This window comes from Macaca mulatta, chromosome 11 (genome assembly GCF_049350105.2).
Source record: "Macaca mulatta isolate MMU2019108-1 chromosome 11, T2T-MMU8v2.0, whole genome shotgun sequence".
Taxonomy (NCBI): domain Eukaryota; kingdom Metazoa; phylum Chordata; class Mammalia; order Primates; family Cercopithecidae; genus Macaca; species Macaca mulatta.
In genome coordinates this window covers 56439272-56466362 of record NC_133416.1, presented here as the reverse complement: position 1 = coordinate 56466362, position 27091 = coordinate 56439272, and the positions used below count along the sequence as shown (strand labels likewise).

The following is a 27091-nucleotide window of genomic DNA, read 5'->3' as shown; positions in this document are numbered from 1 at the left end:
GGAATGGAGCTGGAATGGAAGACAGCATGGGTGTTTCTTTTTTTTTTCTTTTTTTCTTTTTGTGGAGACAGGTTCTTACTTTATTACCCTGGCTGAAGTGCAGTGGCACTTTTCTTGGCTCACTGCAACCACGACCTAGGCTTAAGTGATCCTCCTACCTCGGCTTCCCAAGTAGCTGGGACCACAGGCTCATGCCACTATGCCCAGCTAATATTTTAATTTTTGTAGAAATGGGGTCTCTCTGTGTTGCTGAGGCTGGTATCGAACTCCTGGCATCAAACCATGCTCCCACCTTGGCCACCCAAAGTGCTGGGATTACAGGCATGAGTCACCACACCTGGTGATACACCAGGAAATAGACATTTTCAAGCAGGGGCAGGGATGGTGATAGCATAATCTGATTTACTAAGGGTATTGAATAGATTTGGGCAGGTGGCAGAGCAGGCCAGGAGAAGGAAACCATTGATAATGTAGATAATGTAACCCAGGCAAGATATGATGGTGGCCTGGACTAAGATGTTGGTAATGGGGACGGGGAGAACCAGACAGACTTGAAAGAGAGTTAAGAAGTAGACTTCATATCAGGCACAGTGGCTCACGCCTATAATCCCAGCATTTTGGGAGGCTGAGGTGGGAGGATCACTTGAGTCCAGGAGTTTGAGACCAGCCTGAGCAACATAGAGAAGCCCTATCTCTACAAAAAATGGAAAAGCCGGGCGCGGTGGCTCAAGCCTGTAATCCCAGCACTTTGGGAGGCCGAGACGGGCGGATCACGAGGTCAGGAGATCGAGACCATCCTGGCTAACCCGGTGAAACCCCGTCTCTACTAAAAAATACAAAAAACTAGCCGGGCGAGGTGGCTGGCGCCTGTAGTCCCAGCTACTCGGGAGGCTGAGGCAGGAGAATAGCGTAAACCCGGGAGGCGGAGCTTGCAGTGAGCTGAGATCCGGCCACTGCACTCCAGTCTGGGCGACAGAGCGAGACTCCGTCTCAAAAAAAAAAAAAAAAAAAAAAGAAAAATTTGCCATGAGTGGTGGCATGTTTCTGTGGTCCCAGCTACTCAAGAGGCTGAAGTGGGAGGATCACTTGAGCCCAGAAGGTCAAGGCTGCAGTGAGCTATGATTGTGCCACTGCACTCCAGCCTGGGTGGCAGAATGAGACTGTCTCAAAAAAAAAAAAAAAGCCTAACATGATGTCTCATGCCTGTAATCCTAGCATTACTTTGGCCAGCTGAGGCAGGAGGATCATTTGAACCCAGGAGTTTAATACAAGCCTGGGCAACATAGCGAGATCCCAACTCATGAAGCAAATTTAAAAATTATTTTTGGCCGGGTGCAGTGGCTCATGCCTGTAATCCCAGCACTTTGGGAGGCCGAGGTGGGTGAATCACTTGAGGTCAGGGGTTTGAGACCAGCCTGACCAACATGGTGAAACCTCGTCTCTACTAAAAAGAAATACAAAATTAGCTGGGCATGGTGGTGCACACCTGTAATCTCAGCTACTTGGGAGACTGAGGCAGGAGAATTGCTTGAACCCGGGAGGTGGAGGTTGCAGTGAGTGGAGACTGCGCCACTGCACTCCAGCCTGGGCAACAAGAGCAAAACTCCATCTCAATAAATAAATAAATAAATAATTTTTATATATTAATTTTTTTTTGAGACAGAGTCTCACTCTGTTGCCCAGGCTGGAATGCAGTGGTGCGGTCTCAGCTCATTGCAACCTCTGCCTCCTGGGTTCAATTGATTCTTCTGCCTCAGCCTCCCAAGTAGCTGGGACTACAGGCGTGGGCCACTATGCCCGGCTATTTTTTTTTTTTTTTTTTTTTTTTTTGAGCTCTGTCACCCAGGCTGGAGGGCAGTGGTGCGATCTCAGCTCACTGCAAGCTCGGCCTCCCGGGTTCACTCCATTCTCCTGCCTCAGCCTCCCGAGTAGCTGGGACTACAGGTGCCCACCACCACGCCTGGCTATTTTTTTTTTTTAAGTAGAAACGGGGTTTCACCGTGTTACCCAGGATGGTGTCGATCTCCTGACCTCGTGATCCACCTGCCTCGTCCTCGCAAAGTGCTGGGATTACAGATGTGAGCCACCTTGCCTGGCCTATTAAAATTTTTTAAGTAGCAAAAGAAGTAGACTTCACAGAATTGGGAGTCAGGTGAAGAAAAGGAGGGTGCATAAGTTGAGCTGAATTCTAACTTGGGCACTAGGTGTCTTAGTGGTGCCTTCTTCTCGGGCGGGGAATCTAGAGGAAGAGCATGATTGCAGAGGGAGGTGAGGAGCTCTGTTTGGGACAGATTGAGTTTGAGTGGCCTGTGAGGCACCCAGCAGGTGGCTGAGCCTTCTAGGCTGCAGGTGAGGAACAAAAGCTGAGAAGGAATGGACAGAGATAGAAAACCTAGAAGGGTATATTGATGCCAAGAGAGTGACAGCCAGAAAAGAAATGACTCAAGGAAAAGGGAGAACACCGCTGAGGCTCCTCCCCTCAGGCACCCCCCACACACTTCCACAGACACAAATGCACTGGAGAGTTTTCTCTTGACATATTTTATTTGGTTCAAACGTGAAACTCAGACCCTGGCTCACCCACGTCTCATCGTGGCTGGAGTAGATTTGTCCTGGGGGGGGGGGATCATTGGCTTCTTATCGGGACATGAAAAGGGGAGCACATAGGTCACATCAAGTGTCAGAGCAGGGAGAGGCTCAGCGACTGCTGGCCGGGTAGGGCTTGGCCATAAGCCAGGAAAGGGATGCCTGGTACCACCTTTTAGGCACATGCAGTGGAAGAGGAGACAATTCAGGAGTTGTGTTAGGGTTTGGGCTTAGAGCAGGCCTAGGGCAGAGTCAAGGCTCTGAACCAAGGGGTTCAGTAACTGTGGGCAGAAGACTTGTCCAGCTCACTGCGCTGCTCCTTCTGGGACTCTGTCACCACCTGCTGGGGACAGGGCACATGATGGGCACAAGCCATTCAGCGCCACCCTCCATCCTACTCCTTTGGATCATAGAGCCCCACTCCTTGGGGTAACCAGCAGAGACTCCTGTTTATCCATGTTCTCTGTCTCCTCCTCTGTCTCTCCCCAAGAATTACCCACCCTATGTAAGATTAGCGACAGCCAGGCTGGGACTGAGAAACAATATGGGAAATGGTGGGGTCCTGGGATTAGGGGCCATGCCTCACCTCCCCATTCCGGGTCTCAATGGTCTTGATCAGAACCGTCTTCCGGCTGTGGCTGTCCTGGGGAGGCTCCACCTCAGGCACTGGAGAAAGTAGGATGAAGGATTCAAGGGGTAAGGCTTGGGAATATCTCCTCTTAGGCTCCCACTGCTATATCTGAGGGCAGGAGAGGGGCGGGGTGTGAGGAGTAGGGGTGGGTATAGGCCAAGACCCAGAAATTCCGTGAGGAGAACAGATCCCTGAGGTGAGTCAGAGCAGGAGCCCGAGGAGCGCAGAAGTGGACAAGGAGAGGTACAGGCTGCAAGGCAGACTCACCAGTCGTCTTTATACTTAAGGAGGCAAAAGAATGGACGGGCACGGAGATCCTGGAGGCGAAGCAAGCTGTCAGAGCCCCTGCCCAGGCCCCGCCCCTCCCCGCCCAGTCCCGACCCCTCCCTGCCCCGCCCCAGCAGCCCCACCCTCACCGGCTCTCCTCGCCCTCCAGCAGCTTGCGGTAGGTGGCGATCTCGATGTCCAGGGCCATCTTGACGTTGAGGAGCTCCTGGTACTCCCGCAGGTGCCGCGCCATCTCCTCCTTTAGCTGTCGCAGCTCCTCCTCGAGCCGCGCGGCGCCCGCCTGGTAGCCCCCCGCCTCCAGGGCGAACTGCTCCTCCAGCTCTCTCAACTGCCTGAGCAGCGCCTCGTTCTGGGGTAGGGGAGTGGAAGGGGCCAGTTGCGGAACATTTCATCGTCCGCTCCGCGGGCCCGGGCGCGCAGCTTCGTACTCACCGTGCCGCGCAGCCCGTCCACCTCGCATGTCAGACTCTGGATCTGGCGTCGGGACTCGTTCATCTCCTGCTTGGCCTGGCGCAGGGCCTCGTGGTTCCGGTTGGCGGCGTCGGACAGGTCCGCGTACTGCGAAGTGGGGGTAACCCAGGCTTGAGTGGGCTGGGAAGCGCGACACCACGCCAGCGCCCCGCCTCGCAGGCCCTCCCGGCTCTCGCACCTTAGACTTGTACCATTCCTCCGCCTCCTGCAGGTTCTTCGCGGCAATGCTCTCGTACTGCGCGCGGATGTCCCTCAGCGCTGCAGTCAGCTCCGGCTTCACCGTGGCTTCCACCTCCACCTGCTGCACCTGCTGGCTCTCCACACTCACCTGCAGGTCTCGCAGCTCCTACGGCCGGGAGCAGGCAGAGGATGGACAGTGGCGCAAATCCCACGCGGGCCACGCAGTTCGTGCACAGAAAAGAGAAGAAACGCTTGAACGAACAGAAGGGGGCGCCAGGGAGGGCGGGGCGTACAGCCCTGCTCCCCGAGGGCGCGAGACCAGAGGCCAGGTTTCGGAGGTACAGCCCCGCTGCCCGCCGCCAGGTGGCGCAAGGGTGGGAGTCTAACCACCTGTAGACTGGGGTGGAGGGGCTCCGTCTACCCAGCATCACCCTGATCCCCAGGGCGATGCCTCCGCTCCGCCTGCCAGCTCCAGCAAGACCACCCCACAACCTCAGAAGCCGCCCCTGATACTGGGCCCACTTACCTCCTCGTGCAGCTTCTTGAGGAACTCAATCTCATCCATCAGAGACTCAATCTTGCGCTCTAGTTCCAGGCGGGACAGAGTGGCGTCGTCCACGTCCTTCGAGGGGTAGCAGTGGAGGTTCAAGAGAAGTTAGGGGCTGCGTAGGCCGAGGAAGGACCAGACCTCCCTGTCTGCCTCGGGAGGCGTCTGGTTGCCCCTTTCTCCCCGCGCCCACCGATGCCACCTCTGGATACTGAGGTCGGGGGTTGGGGTGGGGAGGCTGAACTCGGAGAGGGGCTCGGACTCACCTTGCGGAAGAGCACGAGGTTGTGCTCTGCGTCCTCCCGCTTGCGCGTTTCCTCCTCCAACCTGACGGGAAGAGCGTGCAGAGGCTGAACTGCTGGGTCGCCGCCCAGCTGGCACCCCAGACCGCGCGCCCCCCCGGGATCTGGTTAGAGGCTGTTGTTGCTGCCCAGGACTCTAAATGGAGGACTGAGGCTGCCTGATAAAATTGCCCCGCTTTCTCTCTAACGGACTGGGAGCTGAAAAGGGGGTTCAGTCATTAACTCAGGAGAGGCACAGATACCCACTTCTCCCACCTCCCCAGACACTCAGAGCAAAGTGGGAGGCGAGGGGGACTTGGAGTCCGTGGGCAAGGATGCTGCCTGCACACACCTGGGTTGGTAAGGGGAGCCACACCCTTGGGCTGCTGATGGAGAGGGGAAGCGAGGGGAGGGAAAAGCAGCCGCCTCGACGGCCGCTTCGACCTCGCCTCGACGGCCGCGGTCCAGCCCTGCCCCCTGACCTCTGCTTGAGCGCCGCCAGGTCCTCCGCCAGCCCGTCGCGCTCCACCTGCACCCGGTCACGCTCGCGGCCCAACAGCTCCAGCTCTCGGCGCAGCTCGCGCAACTCCTGCTGGCACAGCTGGTCCGCACGCGCCGGCTCCTGGCCCCGGGCTTGGCTCAGCTCCCCGCGCAGGGCCGCGTTCTGCTGCTCCAGAAAGCGCACCTTTTCGATGAAGTTGGCGAAGCGGTCGTTGAGCTCCTGCAGCTCCTGCTTTTCGTTGCTGCGCGTGGCCAGGAACTCCTGGTTGAGGGCCTCGGCCATGGAGAAGTCGAGGCGCTCCGAGGGCAGGCGCAGGAGGGCGCCCGCTCCCGCCCGGGGGCTACGGAAGCTGCCCAGGCGCACCGAGGAGCTCGGGGAAGCAGAGCCCAGCAGGCGGCTGCTGGAGAAGCGGGAGCTGGACGAGTAGGAGAAGGCCCCGGGGGATAGTGAGGGCGGTGGCCCGAAGGTGCGGCGGTATGAGGTGGAGCTGAAGCCGGCCCGAAGGCCCGATGGGTGGTGGCTCATTGCGGCCGAGGATGGGCAGTCACCGTTGGCAGAGCTAGGCCAGGGGCTGGGAAGGAGCCGCAGACCGCTGCGAGGCGGCTTTATAGCCCTGCGGTCTCAGGGGGGGCACGGGCAGCTCCTCCTACTGGCCTGATGGCCCGCTGGAGGGGGGTTGTGTGGGGAGGGGGATGCCCCACCCCTGCGGAACAGCAGGAGCGCCTTCCCCTCCCTTCCCTGGTTGCAGGCCTCTGCCCACTTGATTGCCCCCTGTTGCTGCTGGAGTGGGGGTCACTACCTCCCAACAAGCACCCAAAGCTAGAACCTAGGGTAGGAAGGCCTGATTTAAACTAGGGTCCCTGAAAATTGCGAGGTAGAAGGACCTGAAGTTAAAGGGCAGGCTTCTGGCACAGGAGTACGGAGGAGGCCAGCTGGAGGGAGAGGTGACCTGGCTTAAGCCCCATAGCTGGTGCCTTGACTTGCCCCCTGAAGGCCAGGCTCTACTTTCACCTGCTGTCAGCTACCCCTCCTTCACCACAGCCAGAGAGGAATAGGAGACAGGGGCGCAGAGGCAGATCGGGCTGGGGAAGAGCTACTCTCCCTAATCCCCGGGGCCCTGTGAAGGGCTGGTGCCTGGCGCCAGCTCTGCTGCTAATGGGCTGACCAGCCCTGCTTCCCCTCCCCCTCCCCTGAACACTGCCCAGCAGAGGTTGTCTGCTGATGTTTCAGCCTTAAAGACACAGCCCCCAAACCTAGACATACCCCCCAAGAAGCCCCAATGAGGTGGGTACATCATAGGGGGCTGAGGGTGGCTGGACCCAGCTCTGGATCCCATGCAGGAGGGTCTGCCCCATGCCACGGGCTGGGCTGAGTGGGCCTTTTGTATTCTGTCTGGGTTTACTGGATTCTCCCTCCCCCCAACCCCACACCAATTGCTGCTCAGTCATGGGCTTTACGGGAACCAGAGTGATTCCTGAGGTAGGAAGGGGAGGGGGCTGAGGGTGCTGCCAAGGCTGAGAGATGGATGGACTGGCAGGAGCTGGTTTCCAGTATTGATGAGTTGCAGGTACCAGGGATGGGTGGGGCTGGATGGGGAAGAGATGGGGAAAGAGAAGGTGCCCATCCCCAGCAGTCTGAAAGAGAGAAGGCCCCAAAACAGGTCCACAAACCTGCGCACGCAAACGGATGCATACACACAGCCTTGTATATGTGCACACACATTACATACACACAAATACACACACAATCACACACCCCACCACACCTCCCCTACCCCAGAGTTAGCGGGAAGGCTGATATCTGGCCTTTGTATGTCAAACAGCTTCCAGAATGCAAGCACAACCTGCCCAGGAGTGGACAGAGGCAGTTCGGATCATCTGCAGGAGCCGGGTTGCTGAGGTCTGCTGGGTTTGCCAGGAACCATAGGGCTGGGGATGCTGCTGCTGCCGGGGACTCCAGCACTCTCTTGTGAGACAGGTCTGCCTCAGATGGGACCTGAGGACAAGAGAGTGCATCTGGGGAAGCAGATTTGAGGCTCCTGCCTGGATATCTGGCTGGGGGTGAGGAGGGCGGCTCCCTGGCTGGCCAGCTCGTCAGTATTGCAGGGCAGTGTCCCCCTCCCCCCTCTGTGTGTCCTCTGAGATGGGCCAGGGCCAACGCCCTACTCACGTCCCTACCGCCTTCGTCTCCTCTCCAGGCCCCTCCTTCCTTCCGGGCCATTAGTCTCTCCCTGCACAGCTGCCAGTTCCTTCTCCTTGACGGGTCTGGTTTGGTTGCCAGGGGAGTGGGAAGCGGGAGGAAGGGAGAGATGGGACAGGATGGATAAATGACAGCTTGTCCTCCCCCAATTCCTGGGAATGGGGAGGGGTAGGGTCCCACCTGGGATAGGGCCAGAAGGCTTGGTGGATGTGAGGAGGGGGCTAGGGAAGCCTTGGTGCTTCCTGCCACAGTCCTGGGCACTGAGCCCCAGCTGCCATTGGCCTGGAGCCCCATCTATCCCAGATTTGGCCCCACCCTCCAGGAGCAGGGAGCCAGCGCTGCACCCGGAGAGGCGGGCAAGGCCTGGGGAGGACCAGCTCAGGCCCTGTCTACAGGGCGCTTGTGGGGAACCCAAGCCTACTGAGAGTAGAGGCTGCTGGGGCTGCGGCTGGGTCTGGGGCGTTCCAGATGGAGGTCCTGTCCTCACCCTGCTTAAGCGCTCTGCTGGCCACCTACATGCCTCGGAGAAGGGACAGAGGGCTGCCACAGCAGGGCTCTGGAGCTGTGGATCAGGCCTGGGTGAGGAACTGCAAGGCAGAAGAGGCTCCTCCCCTCAAGCAGAAGGAGCAGGCCAGAGACACCAGGCGGAGCAAAGGTAGGCAAAGAGTCTGGCTTAAGAGCTGGGCTCTGGCATCCAGCCGCCACACTTCCCATCTGATCCACAACTCCGTGTTGTAGAATTTAGGCTCATCGCTATGTCCCTTCATGTCCCTCAAGAAAAGGGAGATAACTGTAGCTTCTACCTCATAGTGTTGTTGGGAGGACTAAAGGAATAAATAAATACGTGTGAAGTGCTTAGGACACACATCTTAAAGCCTGAAAATGGAAACTGGTTTTATTATTACTATTATTATTATTAACCTCCAGAGTGATAACGTCAGCCCCAAGAGCAGTGAGGGTCTGGCCTTCTTCTGGACTGTGCCCCTGGTAGCTGAGAGCAGTGCAGGACACAAGGCAGAAGAAGCCAAGTCGTCCCTGGCCTCACCCTCCCCTGGTGGACGGGGACTCTGGGCAAACGGCGCAGGTTCAATCATGGCTGCACACCTTAATTAGCTATGTGCTTTGGGTTTTCTGAGTGACTTAACCTTTGTTCACCCCATTTTTTTTTCCGAGATGGAGTCTCGCTCTGTCGCCCAGGCTGGAGTGCAGTGGTGCGATCTCGGCTCACTGCAAGCTCCGCCTCCCAGCTTCATGCCATTCTCCTGCCTCAGCCTCCCGAGTAGCTGGGACTACAGGCGCCCACCACCACACCCAGCTGATTTTTTTGTATTTTTAGTAGAGGCGGCGTTTCACCGTGTTAGCCAGGATGGTCTCGATCTCCTGACCTTGTGATCTGCCCATCTTGGCCTCCCAAAGTGCTGGGATTACAGGCGTGAGCCACCACGCTGGGCCACCCCATTTTCTTTATCCACAAATGGGAATGATAATAACAATACTTACCTCATGGTGTTGGGAGGATTAAGCAAGTTACCCTCTGTAAAGCACTTAGTGCTTGGCACCTAGTACGTGCTGTAGAAGTATTTGCCAGTATTCTCATCGCCCCTTCTCCTCCTGCCTCCCTTGGCTGCCCTGATGAAGACTGGAAGAGAAACAACGATTGCATGTGTTCAGGGGTTTGCAGGGAAGGTGAGTAATGAAGTTTAGGTTACTGGCAAGAGTTCTATTTTTTTATTTTATTATTATTATTATTATTTTGAGAGATAGTCTTGCTCTGTCACCCAGGCTGGAGTGCAGTGGCTTGATCTCAGCCCACTGCAACCTCCGCCTCCTGGGTTCAAGCGATTCTCCTGCCTCAGTCTCCCTAGTAGTTGGGATTACAGGTGCCCGCCACCATGCCTGGCTAATTTTTGTACTTTAGTAGAGATGGCGTTGCACTATGTAAGTCAAGCTGGTCTTGAACTCCTGACCTCAAATGGTCCGCCTGCCTCGGCCTCCCAAAGTGCTGGGATTACAGGTGTGAGCCACCATGCCCGGCCAAGAGTGCTATTAAATGTCAGGCCACGGACTCAGAGCTGGATTAGGAGGGCATGTAGGCAAGAGAGGGTGGGAGATTGGGAGAGTAAAGAGATCCATGGCTGGCCAAAGAACAGTCATAGAACAAAGACATGCCGGCGGAGTGCGGTGACTCACGCCTGTAATCCCAGTACTTTGGGAGGCCAAGGCAGGCAGATCACCTGAGGTCAGGAGTTCGAGATCAGCCTGGTCAACATGGTGAAACCCCGCCTCTACTAAAAATACAAAAAATTAGCCAGGCATAGTAGCACACACCCATAATCCCAGCTACTTGGGAGGCTGAGGTAGGAGAATCTATTGAACCTGGGAGGCAGAGGTTGCAGTGAGACAAGATCATGCCACTTCACTCCAGCCTGGGCGACAGAGTCACTCTGTCTCAAAAAATAAAAAATAAAAAGACATGCTAAGTTCCTCCCAGCCTTACCCCCTGCTTCAGCACATCCCTAATACTTGCATCTGTCAGCTGGGGTTTCCTTGCCTCTCCACGTCTAGGATTGACACAAACCTCCATGCCAGGCCAGGCGAGGTGGCTCACACCTGTAATCCCAGCACTTTGGGGGCCAAGGTGGGCAGATCGCTTGATCCTAGAAGTTCAAGACCAGTCCTGGGCAACATGGAGAAACCCCATCTCTACATAACACAAAAAAATTAGCCAGGCATGGTGCCATGCACCTGTAGTCCCAGCTACTTGAAAGGCTGAGGTGGGAGGATTACCTGAGCCCAGGAGGTCAAGTATGCTGTAAACCGTGACCGAACCACTGTACTCCAGCCCCAGTGACTGAGACCCTGTCTCAAAATAAATAAATAAATAACCAAAATAAAATTTAAAAACCTAAACCTCCACTCCACATCCTGGGTGAAGTCTAGGGTCCTCTCCAGGATTCCTTTGTCTTCCCAGCTTTATTTTGTTTTTATTTATTTATTTTATTATTATTATTACTATTATTTTTTGAGACGGAGTCTCACTTTGTCACCAGGCTGGAGTACAGTGCACGATCTCGCCTCACTGCAACCTCCGCCTCCTGGGTTCAAGTGATTCTCCTGCCTCAGCCTCCCAAGTAGCTGGGACTACATCCTGGGCGCGCCACCATGCCCAACTAATTTTTGTATTTTTAGTAGAGACAGAGTTTCACCATGTTGGCCAGGATGGTCTTGATCTCCTTGGCCTCATGATCTGCCCACCTTGGCCTCCCAAAGTGCTGGGATTACAGGTGTGAACCACAGCGCCCAGCCTATTTTATTTTTATTTTTTGAGAAGGGTCTCACTCTTGTCACCCAGGTTGGAATGCAGTAGCACAATCTCAGCTCACTACAACTTCCACCCCCCAGGTTCAAATGATCCTCCTGCCTCAGTCCGTGAGTAGCTGGGATTACAGGAGCGCCACGATGGCGAATTTTTGTTGTATTTTTGGTAGAGATGGGGTTTCACCATGTTGCCCAGGCTGATCTCAAACTACTGAGCTCAGGTAATCCACCCACCTCAGCCTCCCAAAGTGCTGGGATTACAAGCGTGACCCACCATACCTGGCCCCCGAGCTTTATTTTTAAGTCCCTAGCTCCAAGTCCTTGTTGCCCCTGAATTGCCTGAATATATAGTTGCTCTTGCGATGTCCCAGATGTGGAACTCAGCACTGTTCCTTGGTTCCTGCGGTCCTATTTCCCCATCACTTAAGTAAGAACTGGGGCTCAGAGGGACCAAGTTGCATGTCTGAGCTTGTACCGTGAGCTAGTGGTGGTTTCCTCTCTGGAAGGGCGCATCCTGGTTGATCAGGCCCTGAGTGACCCTGCTGGTGTTCTGGGCTCTGTGCCCACAGGACCCAAGGTGAGCCTCAGCCAGAAGGGATCCAGCACCACACTTTTGAAGGTAGACTCTCCCAGCCCAGTTTGGCTGCAAGGTCCCCACTGACAGAGTGGCTTTACCAGAGTGGAACTCTTTCCCATTGTCTCCACTTGGGGCTCCACTGCTCCCAGTTAGGGAGCACCGTGGGCATCTCTGCCAGCTCATCCCTTCTCTCACTGTATCACATAGTAATGAACACCCTTTGCTAGGTCTAACACATTTTTTTAATCACTCCTAATCCTCACAGTAACCCTATGACATAGGTACTGTTACTATTCCCACTTCATAGTTGAAGAAACTGAGGCACAGCGAGATTAAGCAACTTTCCTAAGGTCACACAGCTATTAACTAATAATCTGTTTATATGTCTGACTCTGACTTTCTGCTCCCTGACAATATGATCTTTGAGGGCAGCGATCAGATCTTACTCATCTTTTTGTCCGTGGTGTCTGGGGTGGGACCTAGGTCAATCAAATGTGTGTGAGTCACCGGAAAAATCTCTTGGTTGGAGGCCCCTAAAATGAAGCAAGGTATGTTGCTGCCACCTTCTGGTCAGAAGTCAGAATGACGTGCTGATGTGTTCAGTCTGCATCTATGTTGAATTCAAGACTCAAGACTCCTGGAACACTGGAATTTGGGGAATACTTCAAAATTTATTGTGACTTCTTTTTTTTGTTTGTTTGCTTACAGATGATATTTATCCAAGGGGGTGTAAAATGGAGTCAGAGAAGCACTGGTATTAGGAGTTTGGAGCCCTCATTCCATTCTTTCCCTGAGTTCTAGGAGCCTCTTCTATTCCTCCAGAAGCCAAAAGACAGGGCAGGAAGACAAAATCTTTCCTCAGCTCTTCACCATTCTCTACGATGTCCACAATCTCCAGTTCCACCCTCACTGTAAAATCGCGTCTCCATCCACCTGCCTGATCTTTCAGTCAGCCACTCCTCAGCTGGAGAATGGGAAATAATGGGCTGTGCCAGCGAGCCACACTCCAAGGGCAGAGTGCTCAGTGAACCTGCTCAAAGTGTGGCCTGTGCAGCTGCCTGAGGGTTGCCCGGGCCATGAAAAGGCAGACTCCTGGGTCCCACCCAGATCTTCTGAATCGTAGAAGGGCATTGACAAATGCCCTAGTGATTTTTAAGTATTCCTGGATTAAAGTATTTTTCTTTAAATCGTCTACCTTTTACTCTTTTATTTTGAAAAAAATCAAACCCAGGATAAAGTTGAAAGAATGCTGCTATGAACACCAATATATCCTTCCCTTGGATTTACCAGTTGTCAATGTTTTGCCACAATTCCTCCGGAAGTGTTAGACATCATATTTAATCTCTGAACACTTTAGCATGTGACTCCTAAGAACAAGGACATTTTCCTACATAACCACAGTAGGATTAGCCCACTAAAGACATTTAACATTGATTTGCCTTTGTGTAAAAAAAATTGTAACTAACAAAGAAGACATTTAACACTGATATAACTATTATCTAATACACAGCCTATACTGAAATTCCCTCAATTGCCCCAATAACATTCTTTATATCTATTTCCAAGCAATCTAGGATTTGAAAATCATGAATTGTATTCAGTCATCACCTGAGCAGAAGGGTAAGGCTGGGATAAGGTTGGCATGTTTGAGGAATTGCAGAAAGGTCAGTGAGGCTGGCGCAAGGCAGATGAGGGAGGAGAGTGGGAAAGGTGAGGTTAGAGGCATGGCAAGAAGTCAAATATCATGAAGCTTTTAAAATCAGAGTAATGAGTTTATTTTAAATGCAATGAAAAGCCGGGCGCGGTGGCTCAAGCCTGTAATCCCAGCACTTTGGGAGGCCAAGACGGGCGGATCACGAGGTCAGGAGATCGAGACCATCCTGGCTAACACGGTGAAACCCCGTCTCTACTAAAAATACAAAACACTAGCTGGGCGAGGTGGCGGGCACCTGTAGTCCCAGCTACTCGGGAGGCTGAGGCAGGAGAATGGCGTGAACCTGGGAGGCGGAGCTTGCAGTGAGCTGAGATCCGGCCACTGTACTCCAGTCTGGGCGACAGAGCGAGACTCCGTCTCAAAAAAAAAAAAAAAAAAAAAAAAAAAAAAAAGCAATGAAAAGCCATTGGAGGGTTTGAAACAGGGAATAACTTAATCTGATTTATGATTTTTGTTTTGTTTTGTTTTTGAGACGGAATCTCGCTGCGTCGCCAGGTTGGAGTGCAGTGGTGCGATCTTGGCTCACTGCAACCTCTACCTCCCAGGTTCAAGTGATTCTCCTGCCTCAGCCTCCCGAGTAGCTGGGACTACAGGCACCCACCACCACACCCGGCTAATGTTTTGTATTTTTAGTAGAGATGGGGTTTCACCATGTTGGTCAGAATGGTCTCGATCTCCTGACCTCGTGATCTGTCTGCCTCTGCCTCCCAAAGTGCTGGAATGACAGGCATGAGCCACCTTGCCCCACCCTGATTTAGGATTTTAAAAGGTCAATCTGAAGACAATTTCAGAGTTGGGACATTCTATAAGACTTTTCAAGAGTCCTAGACTCTTTAAAAACTTAATGTCAAAGCCAGGCACGGTGTCTCACACCTATAATCCCAGCACTTTAGGAGGCCTAGGCGGGCGCATCACCTGAGGTCGGGAGTTGGAGACCAGCCTGGTCAACATGGGGAAACCCTGTCTCTACTAAAAATACAAGAAAAAAAGAAGTTAATGTCAAAATAATAATAATAAAAAGTTTATATCATTTTTTGTTGGTGTTTTTTGGAGCTTTCATAACAAATTACCACAAACTTGGTGGCTTAGAACAACAAAAAATGTATTCTCTCACAGTTCTGAAGTCCAGAAGTCCAAAATCAAGGTGTTATTTTTTCTATTTATTTATTTATTTAAAATAGATACTGGGTCTCACTATGTTGCCCAGGCTGGTCTCAAACTCCTGGGCTCAAACAGTCCTCCTGCCTCAGCCTCCCAAAGCGCTAGAATTACAAGTATTAACCACTAGGCCCAGCTGAAATATGGCAAATATCAGCTGGGCACAGTGGCTCACGCCTGTAATCCCAGCACTTTGGGAGGCCAAGGTGGGCGGATCACCTGAGGTCAAGAATTCGAGACCAGCCTGGCCAACATGGGGAAACCTCGTCTCTACTAAAAATGCAAAAATTAGCTGGGTGTGGTGGTGGGCACCTGTAGTCCCAGCTACTTTAGAGGCTAAGACAGGAGACTCGCTTGAACCCAGGAGGCGGAGGTTGCAGTGAGCTGAGATTATGTCACTGCAGTCCAGCCTGGGCAACAATGAGTGAAACTCCATTAAAAATAAAATAAAATAGGCATTTATTAAAGACAGGGGTGGGTCTCAGACCACTGCCCCCAGTAGTTCTTTTTGTTTTTTGTTGTTATTGTTGTTTTACTTTTTAAACAGCCCCCTATGGATATAGGCTACCCCATAGGCAGTGTGCCCAGAGTAGCCTTTGTTTGCGTTTTGAATTTATGTTTTTATTTTTTAACTGCTCTTTGTGGAGTGGGGAAGGAGTCCTAAGCTCTTCCTTCTCAGGGGGATGCCCCAAGATCCTCTGGGTGGGAATGAGCAGTCATCCCTTTACCCAGGAAGGAAAGGGCAGGGGGAAGTGGGGACAACCCACTTCAGGACCATGCTGGAGGTGGAGCGTGCCTGCAATCTCCTCCCCAGGTAAAGGGAGGATTTTTAGAGTAGACCACAGTCGGGGTGTCCAAGGAGGGCAGCGATCCTCCTCACCCCTGCCAACTCTGAGTACTGGGACTGTTCAAGAGGAGGTGCAGCCCTGATGTGGGCCCATCTGTTATCCCCCTCTCTCCTCCACACAACCTCTGAGCTCCTCAGCCTGGAACCCTGGAAGATTAGAGAAGGAGGAAAACTGGGATCACCAGGCACAGCCCCTCATCCCCAACCCCCTATTTCCTGCTGAAGATGCTGAAGGGGAGCAGTACTTGCAATTCTGTGAGCCGGGGAGAGATCTTACCCCGGTACATGGTTATGCCTTTTCCCAGGCAGTGACTGGAGCACATGCGTGTGCCTGACATGAGACAGGGCAGGGGCCTGTGCCCATCAGGCCAGTTGTCAGAGGCTCTTCTTCAGTCACGACACTCTGCCATCCGTCTCACCCTGCCTCTTGCAGGGAGAGGTTGGGTGACAGCTGAACAGACAAATTCACAGGGTCTGAAGCCCTACAAACTGCCCCGCCTGCCCTCTGCTTGCAGGCTATGTAGGTGTTGGTTTGACAGCTGCCACCAGGACTGAGCTTCTGGAGTCAGTGGCTCTCACACCCAGAGTGACCTGATGGGCAATGTCTGTCAGAAATTCTCTTGGCCAGGCACAGCGACTCATGCCTGTAAACCCAACATTTTGGGAGGTCAAGGCAGGAGAATTGCTTGAGCCCAGGAGCTCAGGACAAGCTTGGGCAACACAGGGAGACCCTGTCTCTACAAAAAATTTAAAAATTAGCTGGGCATGGTGGTGCACACCTGTAGTCCCAGCTACTTGGGAGGCTGAGGTGGGAGAATTGGTTGAGCCCAGGAGGTTGAGGCTGCAGTGAGCTATGATTGTGCCACTGCACGCCGGCCTGGGTGACCAGGGGAGCCCCTATCTCAGAAAACAAAAACAACAAAAGAAGAACATTCTCTCACTCTCTAGTTGGATTCTTTCTGTAGTACTCGGCTATCTGTGCTGGCCCCTGGCTGGAGGGGAGGGCAGTGGCAGAGGAGATAGAGACAGGAAAAGGGAGAGTTGAATAGGAGAGAGAGGGAAGTGGGAAATGAAGGGGGAAGAGAGGAGGGGAGAGGAGAAGGTAAATGGAGGTGACAGGTAGTGGAAAGAGGGGAGGAGGAAGAATAGAGGAAACCAATGGGCCAGAAATGGAAACTTGGGCTTTTTCTTCTCACAGGCCCCAGAGCCTCCACACGGGGAGCAACCAGTCAGCTAACCCCATTCACATCCCAGAGCCCTCAGAGTCGGGTCTGGGTCTCATCCACGTCACCCTGCACTGCTCCGTGTCTACAAGATCCTTGGTCTGAAATAGCATGGGAGGCTCTGGAAGCTGTTGCATTGCCCTGGGGTCAGGCTCATTCTGATGGCTACCTAGGAGGGGGGCATTCCTTCAGGGTGGAGCCTCCTTGCTCTTCTCTACCCCCTCACATCAGGCCACAGGCTTCACTCATAGCTGTATGTAAAAAGGAAGAAGATGAGGCCAGGCATGGTGGCTCACGCCTGTAATCCCAGCACTTTGGGAGGCTGAGGCGGGTGGATCGCCTGAGGTTGGGAGTTTGAGACCAGCCTCACCAACATGGAGAAACCCCGTCTCTACTAAAAATACAAAATTAACCAGGCAGGGTGGTAGGCGCCTGTAATCCCAGCTACTTGGGAGGCTGAGGCAGGAGAATCACTTGAACCTGGGATGCGGAGGTTGCGGTGAGCTGAGATCGCGCCATTGCACTCTAGCCTGGGCAACAAGAGCGAAACTCGGTCTCAAAAAAAAAAAAAAAAAAAAAAAAAAAAGGAGATGGCACACTGTTTGAACTTGCAGATGTTCTATCCTTTTTTTTTTTTTTCCTTGGGACAGGGTCTTGCCCTCTCACCCAGGCTGGAGCACAGTGGCATGAACACAGCTCACTGCAGCCTTGATCTCCCAGACTCAGTCAATCCTCCTACCTCATCATCCCGAGTAGCTGGGACTATAGGTGCGTGCCACAGCACCTGGGTAATTTTACATTTTGTGTAGAGACAGGGTCTCACTATGTTGCCAGGCTGGTCTCAAATTCCTAGCCTCAAGCAATCCTTCCTCCTCAGCCTCACAAAGTGTTGGTTTTACAGCAGAAGCCGCCATGCCTGGTGTCTGTGTTCTTTGTATTGATGGTTTGAGTTTGGCAAAGGCACCTGGGAAGACTGGAAGGAAAAAGCAGATCCATTTGGTGGCCCAGGAACTACAGGTGGAAGAAGGCAACATATGAGGAAAGAAAGAGGGGACAGGATCTTCACTCGCCCAAGGCAAGGTTTGCACTGGCAAAGGGGTTCTGCAAATTCAAAAGAGCCTCAATACTTTTTGGCCTGAATGAAAGCAGGGCCTTCATATTTTTATTATTAATTATTTTACTACAAATTTCTGGCCAGGCACAGTGGCTCATACCTGTAATCCCAGCACTTTGGGAGTCTGAGGAAGGTGAATTTCTTGAATTCAGGAGTTTGAGACTGGCCTGGGCAACATGATGAAACCCCGTTTATTTATTTTCTTTTTTTTTTGAGACAGAGTCTTGCTCTGTCGCCCAGACTGGAGTGCAGTGGTGCGACTCGACTCACTGCAACCTCCATCTCCTGGGTTCAAGTGATTCTCCTGCCTCAGCCTCCTGAGTAGCTGGGATTACAGGCTCATGTCACCACACCTGGTAGAGATGGGGTTTCACCATATTGGCCAGGCTGGTCTCAAACTCCTGACCTCAAGTGATCTGCCCACCTCGGCCTCCCAAATTGCTGGGATTATAAGCGTGAGCCACCATGCCCTGCCAAAACCCTGTTTCTACTGCAAAAGAAGGAGGAAGAGGAGGAGAAAGAGGAGGAGGAGGAGGAGGAGGGGAGGAGGAAGAAGAAAATACAGAAAAAAAATTTTTTTTTTTTTTTTTGGAGACAGGGTCTTGCTCCGTCGCCCAGACTGGAGTGCAATGGCATGGTCACAGCTCACTGCCTCCTGGACTCAGTTCAAGCCCTTTCACCTCAGCCTCTGGAGTAGCTGGGACCACAAGCGCACACTACTATGCCCGGCTTCTTCTATTTTATTTTATTTTATTATTTATTTATTTATTTATTTTTGTAGAGACAGGGTTTTGCTATGTTGCCCAGGCTGGCCTTGAACTCCTGACCTCAAGTGGTCTACCCATCTCAGCCTCCAAAAGTGCTGGGATCACAGACATGAGCCACCGCGCCCAGCATAAAATAAGGGGAAAAAAAATTATATTAATAATTACATAAGGCTTTAATGTTAGTTAGAATGCTTTTGGCAGGAAACAATAGAAGACCCAAATCAAAATGTCCTAAACAATAAAGGGACTTAAAGTCTTGTAAAAACTTCAGCAGCAGAGCAAGGTTTGGTGTCAAGGTTGGTTAATTCAGGGGCTTAGCACTCTATCGGGACCCATGCTCTTTTCAGCTTTCTGTGTTGCCTTGCTCTGAGCAGTAGCTTTTGTCCTCGTGTTTGTCCCCTTCTGGTCACAAGACAGCTGCAGCAAACTCAAGCACCAGGCACAAGCACAAGCACAATGTACTCACACAGTAATGCCCAGGGCTGCAAAAGGAAAATCCTTTCCCTGAGTTCTTTTATAAGAGCAAGGAAATGTTTGCAAGAACATCTTCCTTCCAACCCCCAACTGGCAGACATTACCTCACCTCTCATTTCCATAATTACATCACATGCTGGTTCCTTAACCAGACCCTGGCAAAACAACTGGAATTACCTTGATTGGCTTAGGGGAAGGTTCACCCTGGTGGTGAAGCCCAGCCCCTCCGATGCACATGGTGTCCCACACCGGGACAGAGCTGGGTTGTGTTGGCAAGTGGAACAAGCTGGGAATGGCTTTGAAGTAGCTATGCAACAATGGCTACTGCCTATGACAGCCTCTTCTGTGACGTGTGGCATATACTGTCTCGAATTGGGATTATGCATGTGTGGTCTGTCTCTACAATCTGAGAAGCAAAAAGCTAAATATATTTCCTATAGTACCAAGCACAGTGACTTGCACCAAATAGGTGTTCCAAAAATAATGGACGAATAAAACTTAAAAGTTGAAAATGAAGCCCGGTGCGGTGTGCTGTTGTCACAGCTACACAGGAGGCTGAAGTGGGAGGAGTGCTTGAGACCAGGAGGTCAAGGCCAGCCTGGGCAATGTAGCAAGACTCAGTTTCTAAAAAAATAAACTTAGCAAGTATCAGGCTCAATTAAAAAAAAGAAAAACAGCCGGGCATGGTGGCTCATGCCTGTAATCCCAGCACTTTGGGAGGCCGAGGCGGGCGGATCACAAGGTCAAGAGTTCGAGACCAGCCTGGCCAACATGGTGAAACCCTGTCTCTACTAAGAATACGAAAATTAGCCAGGAGTGGTGGTGGGTACCTGTAACCCCAGCTACTCGGGAGGCTGAGGAAGGAGAATCGCTTGAACCCAAGAGGCAGAGGTTGCAGTGAGCTGAGATGGCGCCACTGCACTCCAGCCTGGGTGACAGAGCAAGACTCTGTATTGAAAAAAAAAAAAGAAAAGAAAAACAAACAAAAAACTGGAGACGATTGCCAGAATAGTATAATTGAATTACCTTTGCCAAGGGCATTTTAGTATTAGTTTACTCTTGGACTAGACATCTCTTGGAAGCCAAAGGAGATATTTGATAAAAATAGAGCAGTGTGCAGAGAGGTTGAAGGGAGACAGAGTGAGGTTTCATTCATACCTGTCCTCCTCCATGAGTTAAACTAATTTCTGTAGACAAGATCTTTGTGTAATTAGGAAACCTTTATATTCTGTAAAACCTTTATAGTCTGTTCCAATTTTAAAAGAGGAAGAGGCCAGGCGTGGTGGCTCACACCTGTAATCCCAACACATTAGGAGGCCAAGGAGGGTGGATCAGGAGGTCAGGAGAAGGAGACCATCCTGGCCAACATAATGAAACCCTGTCTCTACCAAAACTACAAAAATCAGCTGGGCGTGGTGGCACATGCCTGTAGTCCCAGCTACTTGGGAGCCTGAGGCAGGAGAATCACTTGAACCCAGGAGGCGGAGGTTGCAGTGAGCTGAGATCGTGCCACTGCACTCCTGCCTGGCGACAGAGTGAGACTGTCTCAAAAATAAATAAATAAATAAATAAATAAATAAATAAATAAATAAAATAAAATAAAAATAGAGAGAGAAAAACAATCCAGTGGTGAAACTAGTGTTTAAAAGCATTTTTTGTATTATGACTAAAGCAGACATGTCTCTAGCTCTGGAAGGTTCATTGATTCTGACTATTGCTCTCCTGCTGCAGACTCGGAGGGAGTGTAGAGAAGGAAAGAACTGTTTTCCCAAAACCTGCTCGGGGCTGACATTGACAAATTCAGGGGCACTAGATTCTTGGCTTGAAAGGGGCAGTGACAGGCTAATGAGATGTCAGCAAAGGGGACATATTTCACGGGGCCAGGGCCTGCTCCTGCTCCACAGCCCCCACACCCAAGGGTCTATTTTCTCTTCAGCTTCTGCTGCCTTGTGTCTCCTAGACAGTCACCCTGGCATTGGGCCCTAGGGGCCATCTGCCTGGGTCATCTCTGCCAGCTTCACCTTGCGGCCTCAGCTGACGGGCACTGACCACTCTGGCCCCAGGGCGTAGAGGAGCGAGGCTCCAGGTGTGCCCTGTCCTGCCTATGCCTCAGCTGGTGTCCCTGTTGGCAGGAGACCAGGCAGGTGGCAGCAGCCATCCTGCAAGGACACTGTATCTCCCCGTGACCTAAGAATAGAGTTCAGAGGGAGGCCTGGACAAAAATGCCCCCTCACTAGAGAAGCTACAGCCTGGACAGTGGGGACCAGCTGGCTTTGCCATTTAAGGTCAGCGAGCTACCACCTGGGCCCAGGAACGGGGCTCCTGGGAGGTTTTCTGACAATCATTGGCATGATGAGATCTCTCTGCGACTACAGCTCCATCCAGTGCTCATGTGAGGGCTGGCCCCTGTTGGTCTCATGCGCAAAGGGGCCTGGGAGGTGGCACCATCCCCTCAGGACTGGAAAGGCTGCCAGGGGCAGAGCTGATTTCCCCTGGGGCTCCTCAATGGCTGGGCAACAGAGTGGAGTGAGCCTAGGCTTTGGAGCCAGAGCTCTGTGGTCAAATTTCAGTTCTGCCACTCATTCTGTAGCCTTAGGTTAGATATTCAATCTCTCTGAGCTATGGAAGTGGGCATAATAACATCACCTCCCAGGGTGTTGTGGAAACTGTGAAGGCACCTTTTCCTCCCACCCTGACAGCGCCTCCCCTGACCTCCTTCAGCCTCACCCAGGACTGTCACACCACCTTCCAGCAGTCAGAGGCCTGAAGACAGATTTGTAATTGCGTAACCCACTTGGCCATCCTCTGGCCCGACAGATTCCTGCTGGAGAAGAGTCACTTGCCAGCTGCTTCCCAAACACAGTGACTGGTGGACAGGCAGGCCCTCAGCCCCTCAAAGTCTATCCCCCTCCTCATCCCAGCCCAAAGCACCTCTGCCCAGACACACTCACCTCTTAGTGGTCAGCGGCCTCTGTGTGGGGGAAGCAGGTTGCTTCTCTGGCCAGGTCGGGTGAGAGCAGTCTAAGCCCTCTGTCCAGACAGCCGGAACCGGGGGCCGCCGCCAGCCTCAGGAGCCCACATCCTCTTAGGCTGTGTCCATTTATTCCCATCAAGCCTCAGTGGCCTCAGCATCAGCATCAGCTGCAGCTCTGGGTCCAGACTTTCCATTTGTGCTCAAGGGCAGATCAGATGATTGTCAGCCACAAAGCAGTGACCTAGACCTTGGGGTATATTTGTTCTTGCTGCAGGCTAACTTCTATTCACTTTCTCTCCAACACAGGAGGGGGAAATCATCTTTACAAGGACAAATGCCCCCCTACCCAGCCACTGGCACTTTGCTCTTCCAATTCCCCAGGCTCTATTCTACTGGAATATTTCTTCTCAGCTAAACTCTTCTTTCACCTTCTTTCACCCCAGACCTCTGCGGCTGCTTAAAGCTTTCCAACCTTTTTCACATCTTGGCACGTGTAGAAAATAATTCATCTGTAAGGTGTACAGAGGCAAATGGAGGGGACTGCTCCTGGCCGGGGTGACTGGCCCCAGGGAGGATGGGTGAGTCAGGCTTTCCAGGTTCCACCATGTCATTCTAAAAGCCAAAAGGATCCTATATATGCACCCTGAATCCCATTCTCATGGCACCCTGCTTGGGAAATGCTAGTATCATGGGGTGTCACACTCGCCTAAGCTTTGTGATTTATCTGCTCCTTTTCATATGTGGGTGTCCCATTTCCTCCAGTGCTTGCACTATGGCAGTCAGCAGATCTCCTGGGCTGGGAAGGTCTCGAAATCCCCTCTGGCAGGCTGGCCGGAGTCTTCAAGGTTCACCTTCTTTCCAGGTATCCCACCCCGTTCCCCTGCCCAGGCTGCAGGAAGAACCTGGTGTATCTGAGAAGTAGCAGTGGCTGAATTTGTGCTGGGGTCTTACCTTGCCCCGAAGGACATAAAACCATAGTTGCTCTTGACAAATGCTCTATAAAATCATCCTGAACACATAGTTGAGGCATCTCAGGCTGCAAAAGCATGCTGTGCTATGTATTCAAATACAATATATACATTTAAAATTTTTTTTGAGACTTCAAAATTTTTTTAAGGGAAAAAAATAAATTGTTGTCCCTTAGGCTGGAGTGCAGTGGCACGATCTCAACTCACTGCTACCTCCACCTCCCGGGCTCAAGCAATCCTCCCACCTCAGCCTCTCAAGCAGCTGGAACCACAGATGTGCACCACCACACCCAGCTAATTTTTTGTATTTTTAGTAGAGACAGGGTTTCGCCATATTGCCCAGGCTGGTCTTCAACTCCTGAGCTCAAGTGATCCACCTGCTTCAGTCTCCCAAAGTGCTGGGATTACAGGTGTGAGCCACCGTACCCAGCCAAAAAAATGCTCGAAATAGAGACAAGGTCGCCACTCTTGCCCAGGTGCTGGTCCTCCTGGGTTTAAGCAATCCTCTCACCCTGGCCTCCCAAAGTGCTGGGATTGCAGCTGTGAATCCCAGCACTGGCCTTAAACATACACATCTTTCAGATGCAATTCTCACAGTAAAGGGGCTAAAGTGAGCAATGGGTAAGGGATACAAAACACCTTTGGGAAAGGGATGGTAACTGGGTACCATCAGAATAAAGTCACGGAGGAGAGGTGAGTTATGTCTGCAACTGTGCCCCCAGGGCCCATCTGCTGCCACTCATTAGGCATTCCCACTCACGCAAGCACCCAGGCACCAAAACCGATTCCTCCCTTCTGCATGAAGCCTGACCTTTTAGTCATTGTCCTTTCCCATTGCTCAGAGTTCAACTGAGTACCAGGCACCAAGCTCTCCAGCTACGTGTAACACTCATGCCCCTTCACCCGTCTGCTCTCAAGAACCACGGTCCTCCAACAGGTGCTTGGAAAAAAGTCCAAATCAGAGAACTCACCCCTCTCCAATCTTTCGTACACATGCATATTACTCCTACTTTAAATAATCTCCATGACATACAATTTGGGTCAAGCATGAAAAACCAGTGACTGGTATTTTGTCTGACAGCTTCACTTTCTCTAAGCAATAACCCCTTCAGTGCAAACCATCTTTGCCATTGTAGGTTTCAGCTAAGTATGGAATAAATCAGGATTCCAAGCCCTTCTCATGCGACCAATACTTTATTAAAGACTGACAGCAATAGTTCTGGCAGTGTGGCTGGGCACCTGAATTTTGGCTCCAACATTTACTGTTATCTAACCCTTTGCTACTGTACATGTGGTCACATCAGACCAACAGCATCATTTGGGAGGTTATTAAAAAAAAGTATCTAGGGGCCAGGTGTGGTGGCCCACTTCTGTAATCCCAGCACTTTGGGAGGCAGGACTGCTTGAGCCCAGGAATTCAAGGCCAGCCTAAGCAATATGGCAAACCCCATCTCCACCAAAAAAAAAAAAAAAAAAAAAATACAAGAATCAGCCAGGCATGGTGCCACACACCTTTAGTCCCAGCTACTTGGGAGGCTGAGGTGGGAGGATGGCTTAGCCCAGGTCAGGGGGGTGCGGTGAGCTATGATGATGCCATTGCACTGCAGTCTGGGCAACAGAGACTATCTCTAAGAAAAAACAATTAAGACATGTCTGAAGCCTCACCTCAGGCCTATAGATTTAGAACCTGCATTTTGTTTTTAAATGCAAGTCAGGGGTCTCCCTGTTACCCAGGCTGGAATGCAGTCGTACAATCACTGCTCACTGCAGCCTCAACCTCCTTGGGCTCAGGTGGTCCTCCCACCTCAGCCTCCCAAGTAGCTAGGACTATAGGCACGTGCCCTATACCCTAACCCTAATACCACACAAATTTTTTGGTAGAGATGGGGTTTCATCATGTTGCCCAGGCTGGTCTCGAACTCCGGGGGCTCATGTGATCACCCAACTTGGCCTCCCGAAGTACATGAGCCACCAGGTTGACCCCAAACCTGCATTTTAGTATTTACTGTTGATTCACATCCATTTTTGTTACAGAAGCACTGGCTCAATCTGAACTTGTTTCCTTGCTTACAAAATGATTCTATAACCACTCACTTCAGGCCCAAATTAAAAACAGATAAACCAACAAGCTGGGCAGTGGCTCATGCCTATAATCAAAACTTTGAGAGGTTGAGGCAGGAGGATCACTTGAAGCCGGTTCAAGACTACCCTGGGCAGCATAGCAAGAACCCATCTCTACAAGAAATAAAAATAGCTGGGCATGGTGGTATGCACCTGTAGTCCCCAGCTACTCAGGAGGCTGAGGCAGGAGAATCACATGAGCCCAGGAGCTTAAGGCTGCAATGAGCTATGATCATGCCACTGTACTCCAGCCTGGGCAACAGAGCAAGACCCTCAAGTCAGGTGGTTCATCTACCAGCCTCATACATCCAACTTTAACTGGATCAAGTATTTAAGTCAGCTAGACATTTAAAATGGAAACATCACTTTTATTAACAATTTAGGGCAATAGACATTTACAGAACAAAAATAAGACAGTTCCAAGACAATGGAGTGTAAAAGTACAGCACACAGGTTAATACTCTTCACCCTCATCCTCTCCATCAGCACTATCTGCTCCAACCTCCTCATAATCCTTCTCAAGGGCAGCCATGTCCTCACGGGCCTCTGAAAACTCGCCTTCCTCCATCCCCTCACCCACATACCAGTGAACAAAGGCACGCTTGGCATACATCAGGTCAAACTTGTGGTCCAGGCGAGCCCAGGCCTCGGCAACAGCTGTAGTGTTGCTCAGCATGCACACAGCTCTCTGAACCTTGGCCAGGTCTCCACCAGGCACCACAGTGGGAGGCTGGTAGTTGATGCCAACCTTGAAGCCAGTGGGGCACCAATCCACAAACTGGATGGTACGCTTGGTCTTGATGGTGGCAATGGCAGCATTGACATCTTTGGGAACCACATCACCACGGTACAACAGGCAGCAAGCCATGTATTTACCATGGCGAGGGTCACATTTCACCATCTGGTTGGCTGGCTCAAAGCAAGCATTGGTGATCTCTGCTACAGTAAGCTGTTCATGGTAGGCTTTCTCAGCAGAGATGACAGGGGCGTATGTGGCCAGAGGGAAGTGGATGCGGGGATAGGGCACCAGGTTGGTCTGGAATTCTGTCAGGTCAACATTCAGGGCTCCATCAAATCTCAGGGAAGCAGTGATGGAGGACACAATCTGGCTAATAAGGCGGTTAAGGTTAGTGTAGGTTGGGCGCTCAATATCGAGGTTTCTACGACAGATGTCATAGATGGCCTCATTGTCTACCATGAAGGCACAATCAGAGTGCTCCAGGGTGGTGTGGGTGGTGAGGATGGAGTTGTAGGGCTCAACTACAGCTGTGGAAACCTGGGGCGCTGGGTAAATGGAGAACTCCAGCTTGGACTTCTTGCCATAATCAACTGAGAGACGTTCCATGAGCAGGGAGGTGAACCCAGAACCAGTTCCCCCACCAAAGCTGTGGAAAACCAAGAAGCCCTGGAGACCGGTACACTGGTCAGCCTGCAAAATAAAAACGTTTCATTTTAGTGTTGCAAGACATTTGGTGAAACCTGCAGAGGACTTCTATAAATCTATGGCTACACCAATTCCAATTTTAAAACTCTTCTGGGCCAGGTGCAGTGGCTCACGCCTGTAATCAACACTTTGGGAGTCCAAGGTGGGAGGACCATTTGAGCCCATGCATTCGAGACTGATGATCATGCCACTACACTCCAGCCTGGATGACAGAGTAGACTGTCTCACAACAAAACAAAACAAAACAAAACAAAAAAAAAGCTTCTAAGTGCTAAGTGATTCAGAGCAACTTTTCACAATCAAGTCCTTGAGCAGAAAACCTCTGCTAAGACTATTTTAAGATGAACTATTTCCTCAGGCAGAGGAATCACAAGGTCTAGGCTTGCATACACGACTCAAGTTTTGGTAACTGGGAGGGCAGCCTCTGGTTCCCTTGCTGTGGCCACAGAACAGGGCAGTTTCTTAGTTGGAGCGCTCCTAAGGGGCAGGCCCAGGATCACCAGCCCAGTACAGTGGATGTCTTATAAAGATTTGGCAGCTGCTTTCTGAGGTGGAACAACAGAATAGCCAAAGTTCTAACACCCTGGTACTGGAGTCAGGCTGTGTCAGGATCTGGCTGTACCAGTTCCTTACTGTATGACCACATTCATTTCTCAGTTTTTCCACTGATTAAATGAGAATAGTAATCTGGCCGGGCGCGGTGGCTC

The 27091-nt window shown here is 51.7% G+C and overlaps 2 protein-coding genes across 4 annotated transcripts in view; both read right to left on the bottom strand.

Moving 5' to 3' along the window:
* Positions 1-2525: 2525 nt before the first annotated feature.
* Positions 2526-21957, bottom strand: PRPH (peripherin). Of its 2 annotated transcripts, none has more exons than XM_028829448.2 (12): positions 21829-21957; positions 9186-9324; positions 7664-7750; positions 5467-7481; positions 4970-5030; positions 4683-4778; positions 4155-4322; positions 3938-4063; positions 3634-3854; positions 3485-3534; positions 3173-3252; positions 2526-2926 (listed from the first exon to the last, which is right to left on the bottom strand). In XM_028829448.2, exons 4-12 carry the CDS (start codon positions 6009-6011, stop codon positions 2861-2863), a joined length of 1413 nt encoding a protein of 470 aa, XP_028685281.1. In that variant the 5' UTR covers positions 6012-7481; positions 7664-7750; positions 9186-9324; positions 21829-21957; the 3' UTR covers positions 2526-2860. The 2 variants fall into 2 exon arrangements, with proteins under 2 accessions (XP_028685281.1, XP_077810182.1); XM_077954056.1 differs by having other exon boundaries at positions 2526-2929; positions 21829-21954.
* A 3330-nt stretch (positions 21958-25287) lies between these two features.
* LOC710110 (tubulin alpha-1C chain) overlaps positions 25288-27091 on the bottom strand; it is a 47937-nt gene continuing 46133 nt past the window's right edge. For both annotated transcript variants that reach the window (XM_028829447.2, XM_015151651.3), the window contains one exon: positions 25288-26369. In XM_028829447.2, coding sequence (XP_028685280.2) covers positions 25395-26369 — 975 coding nt within the window. In that variant the 3' untranslated portion in view covers positions 25288-25394. The remainder of the gene's footprint in view (positions 26370-27091) is intronic.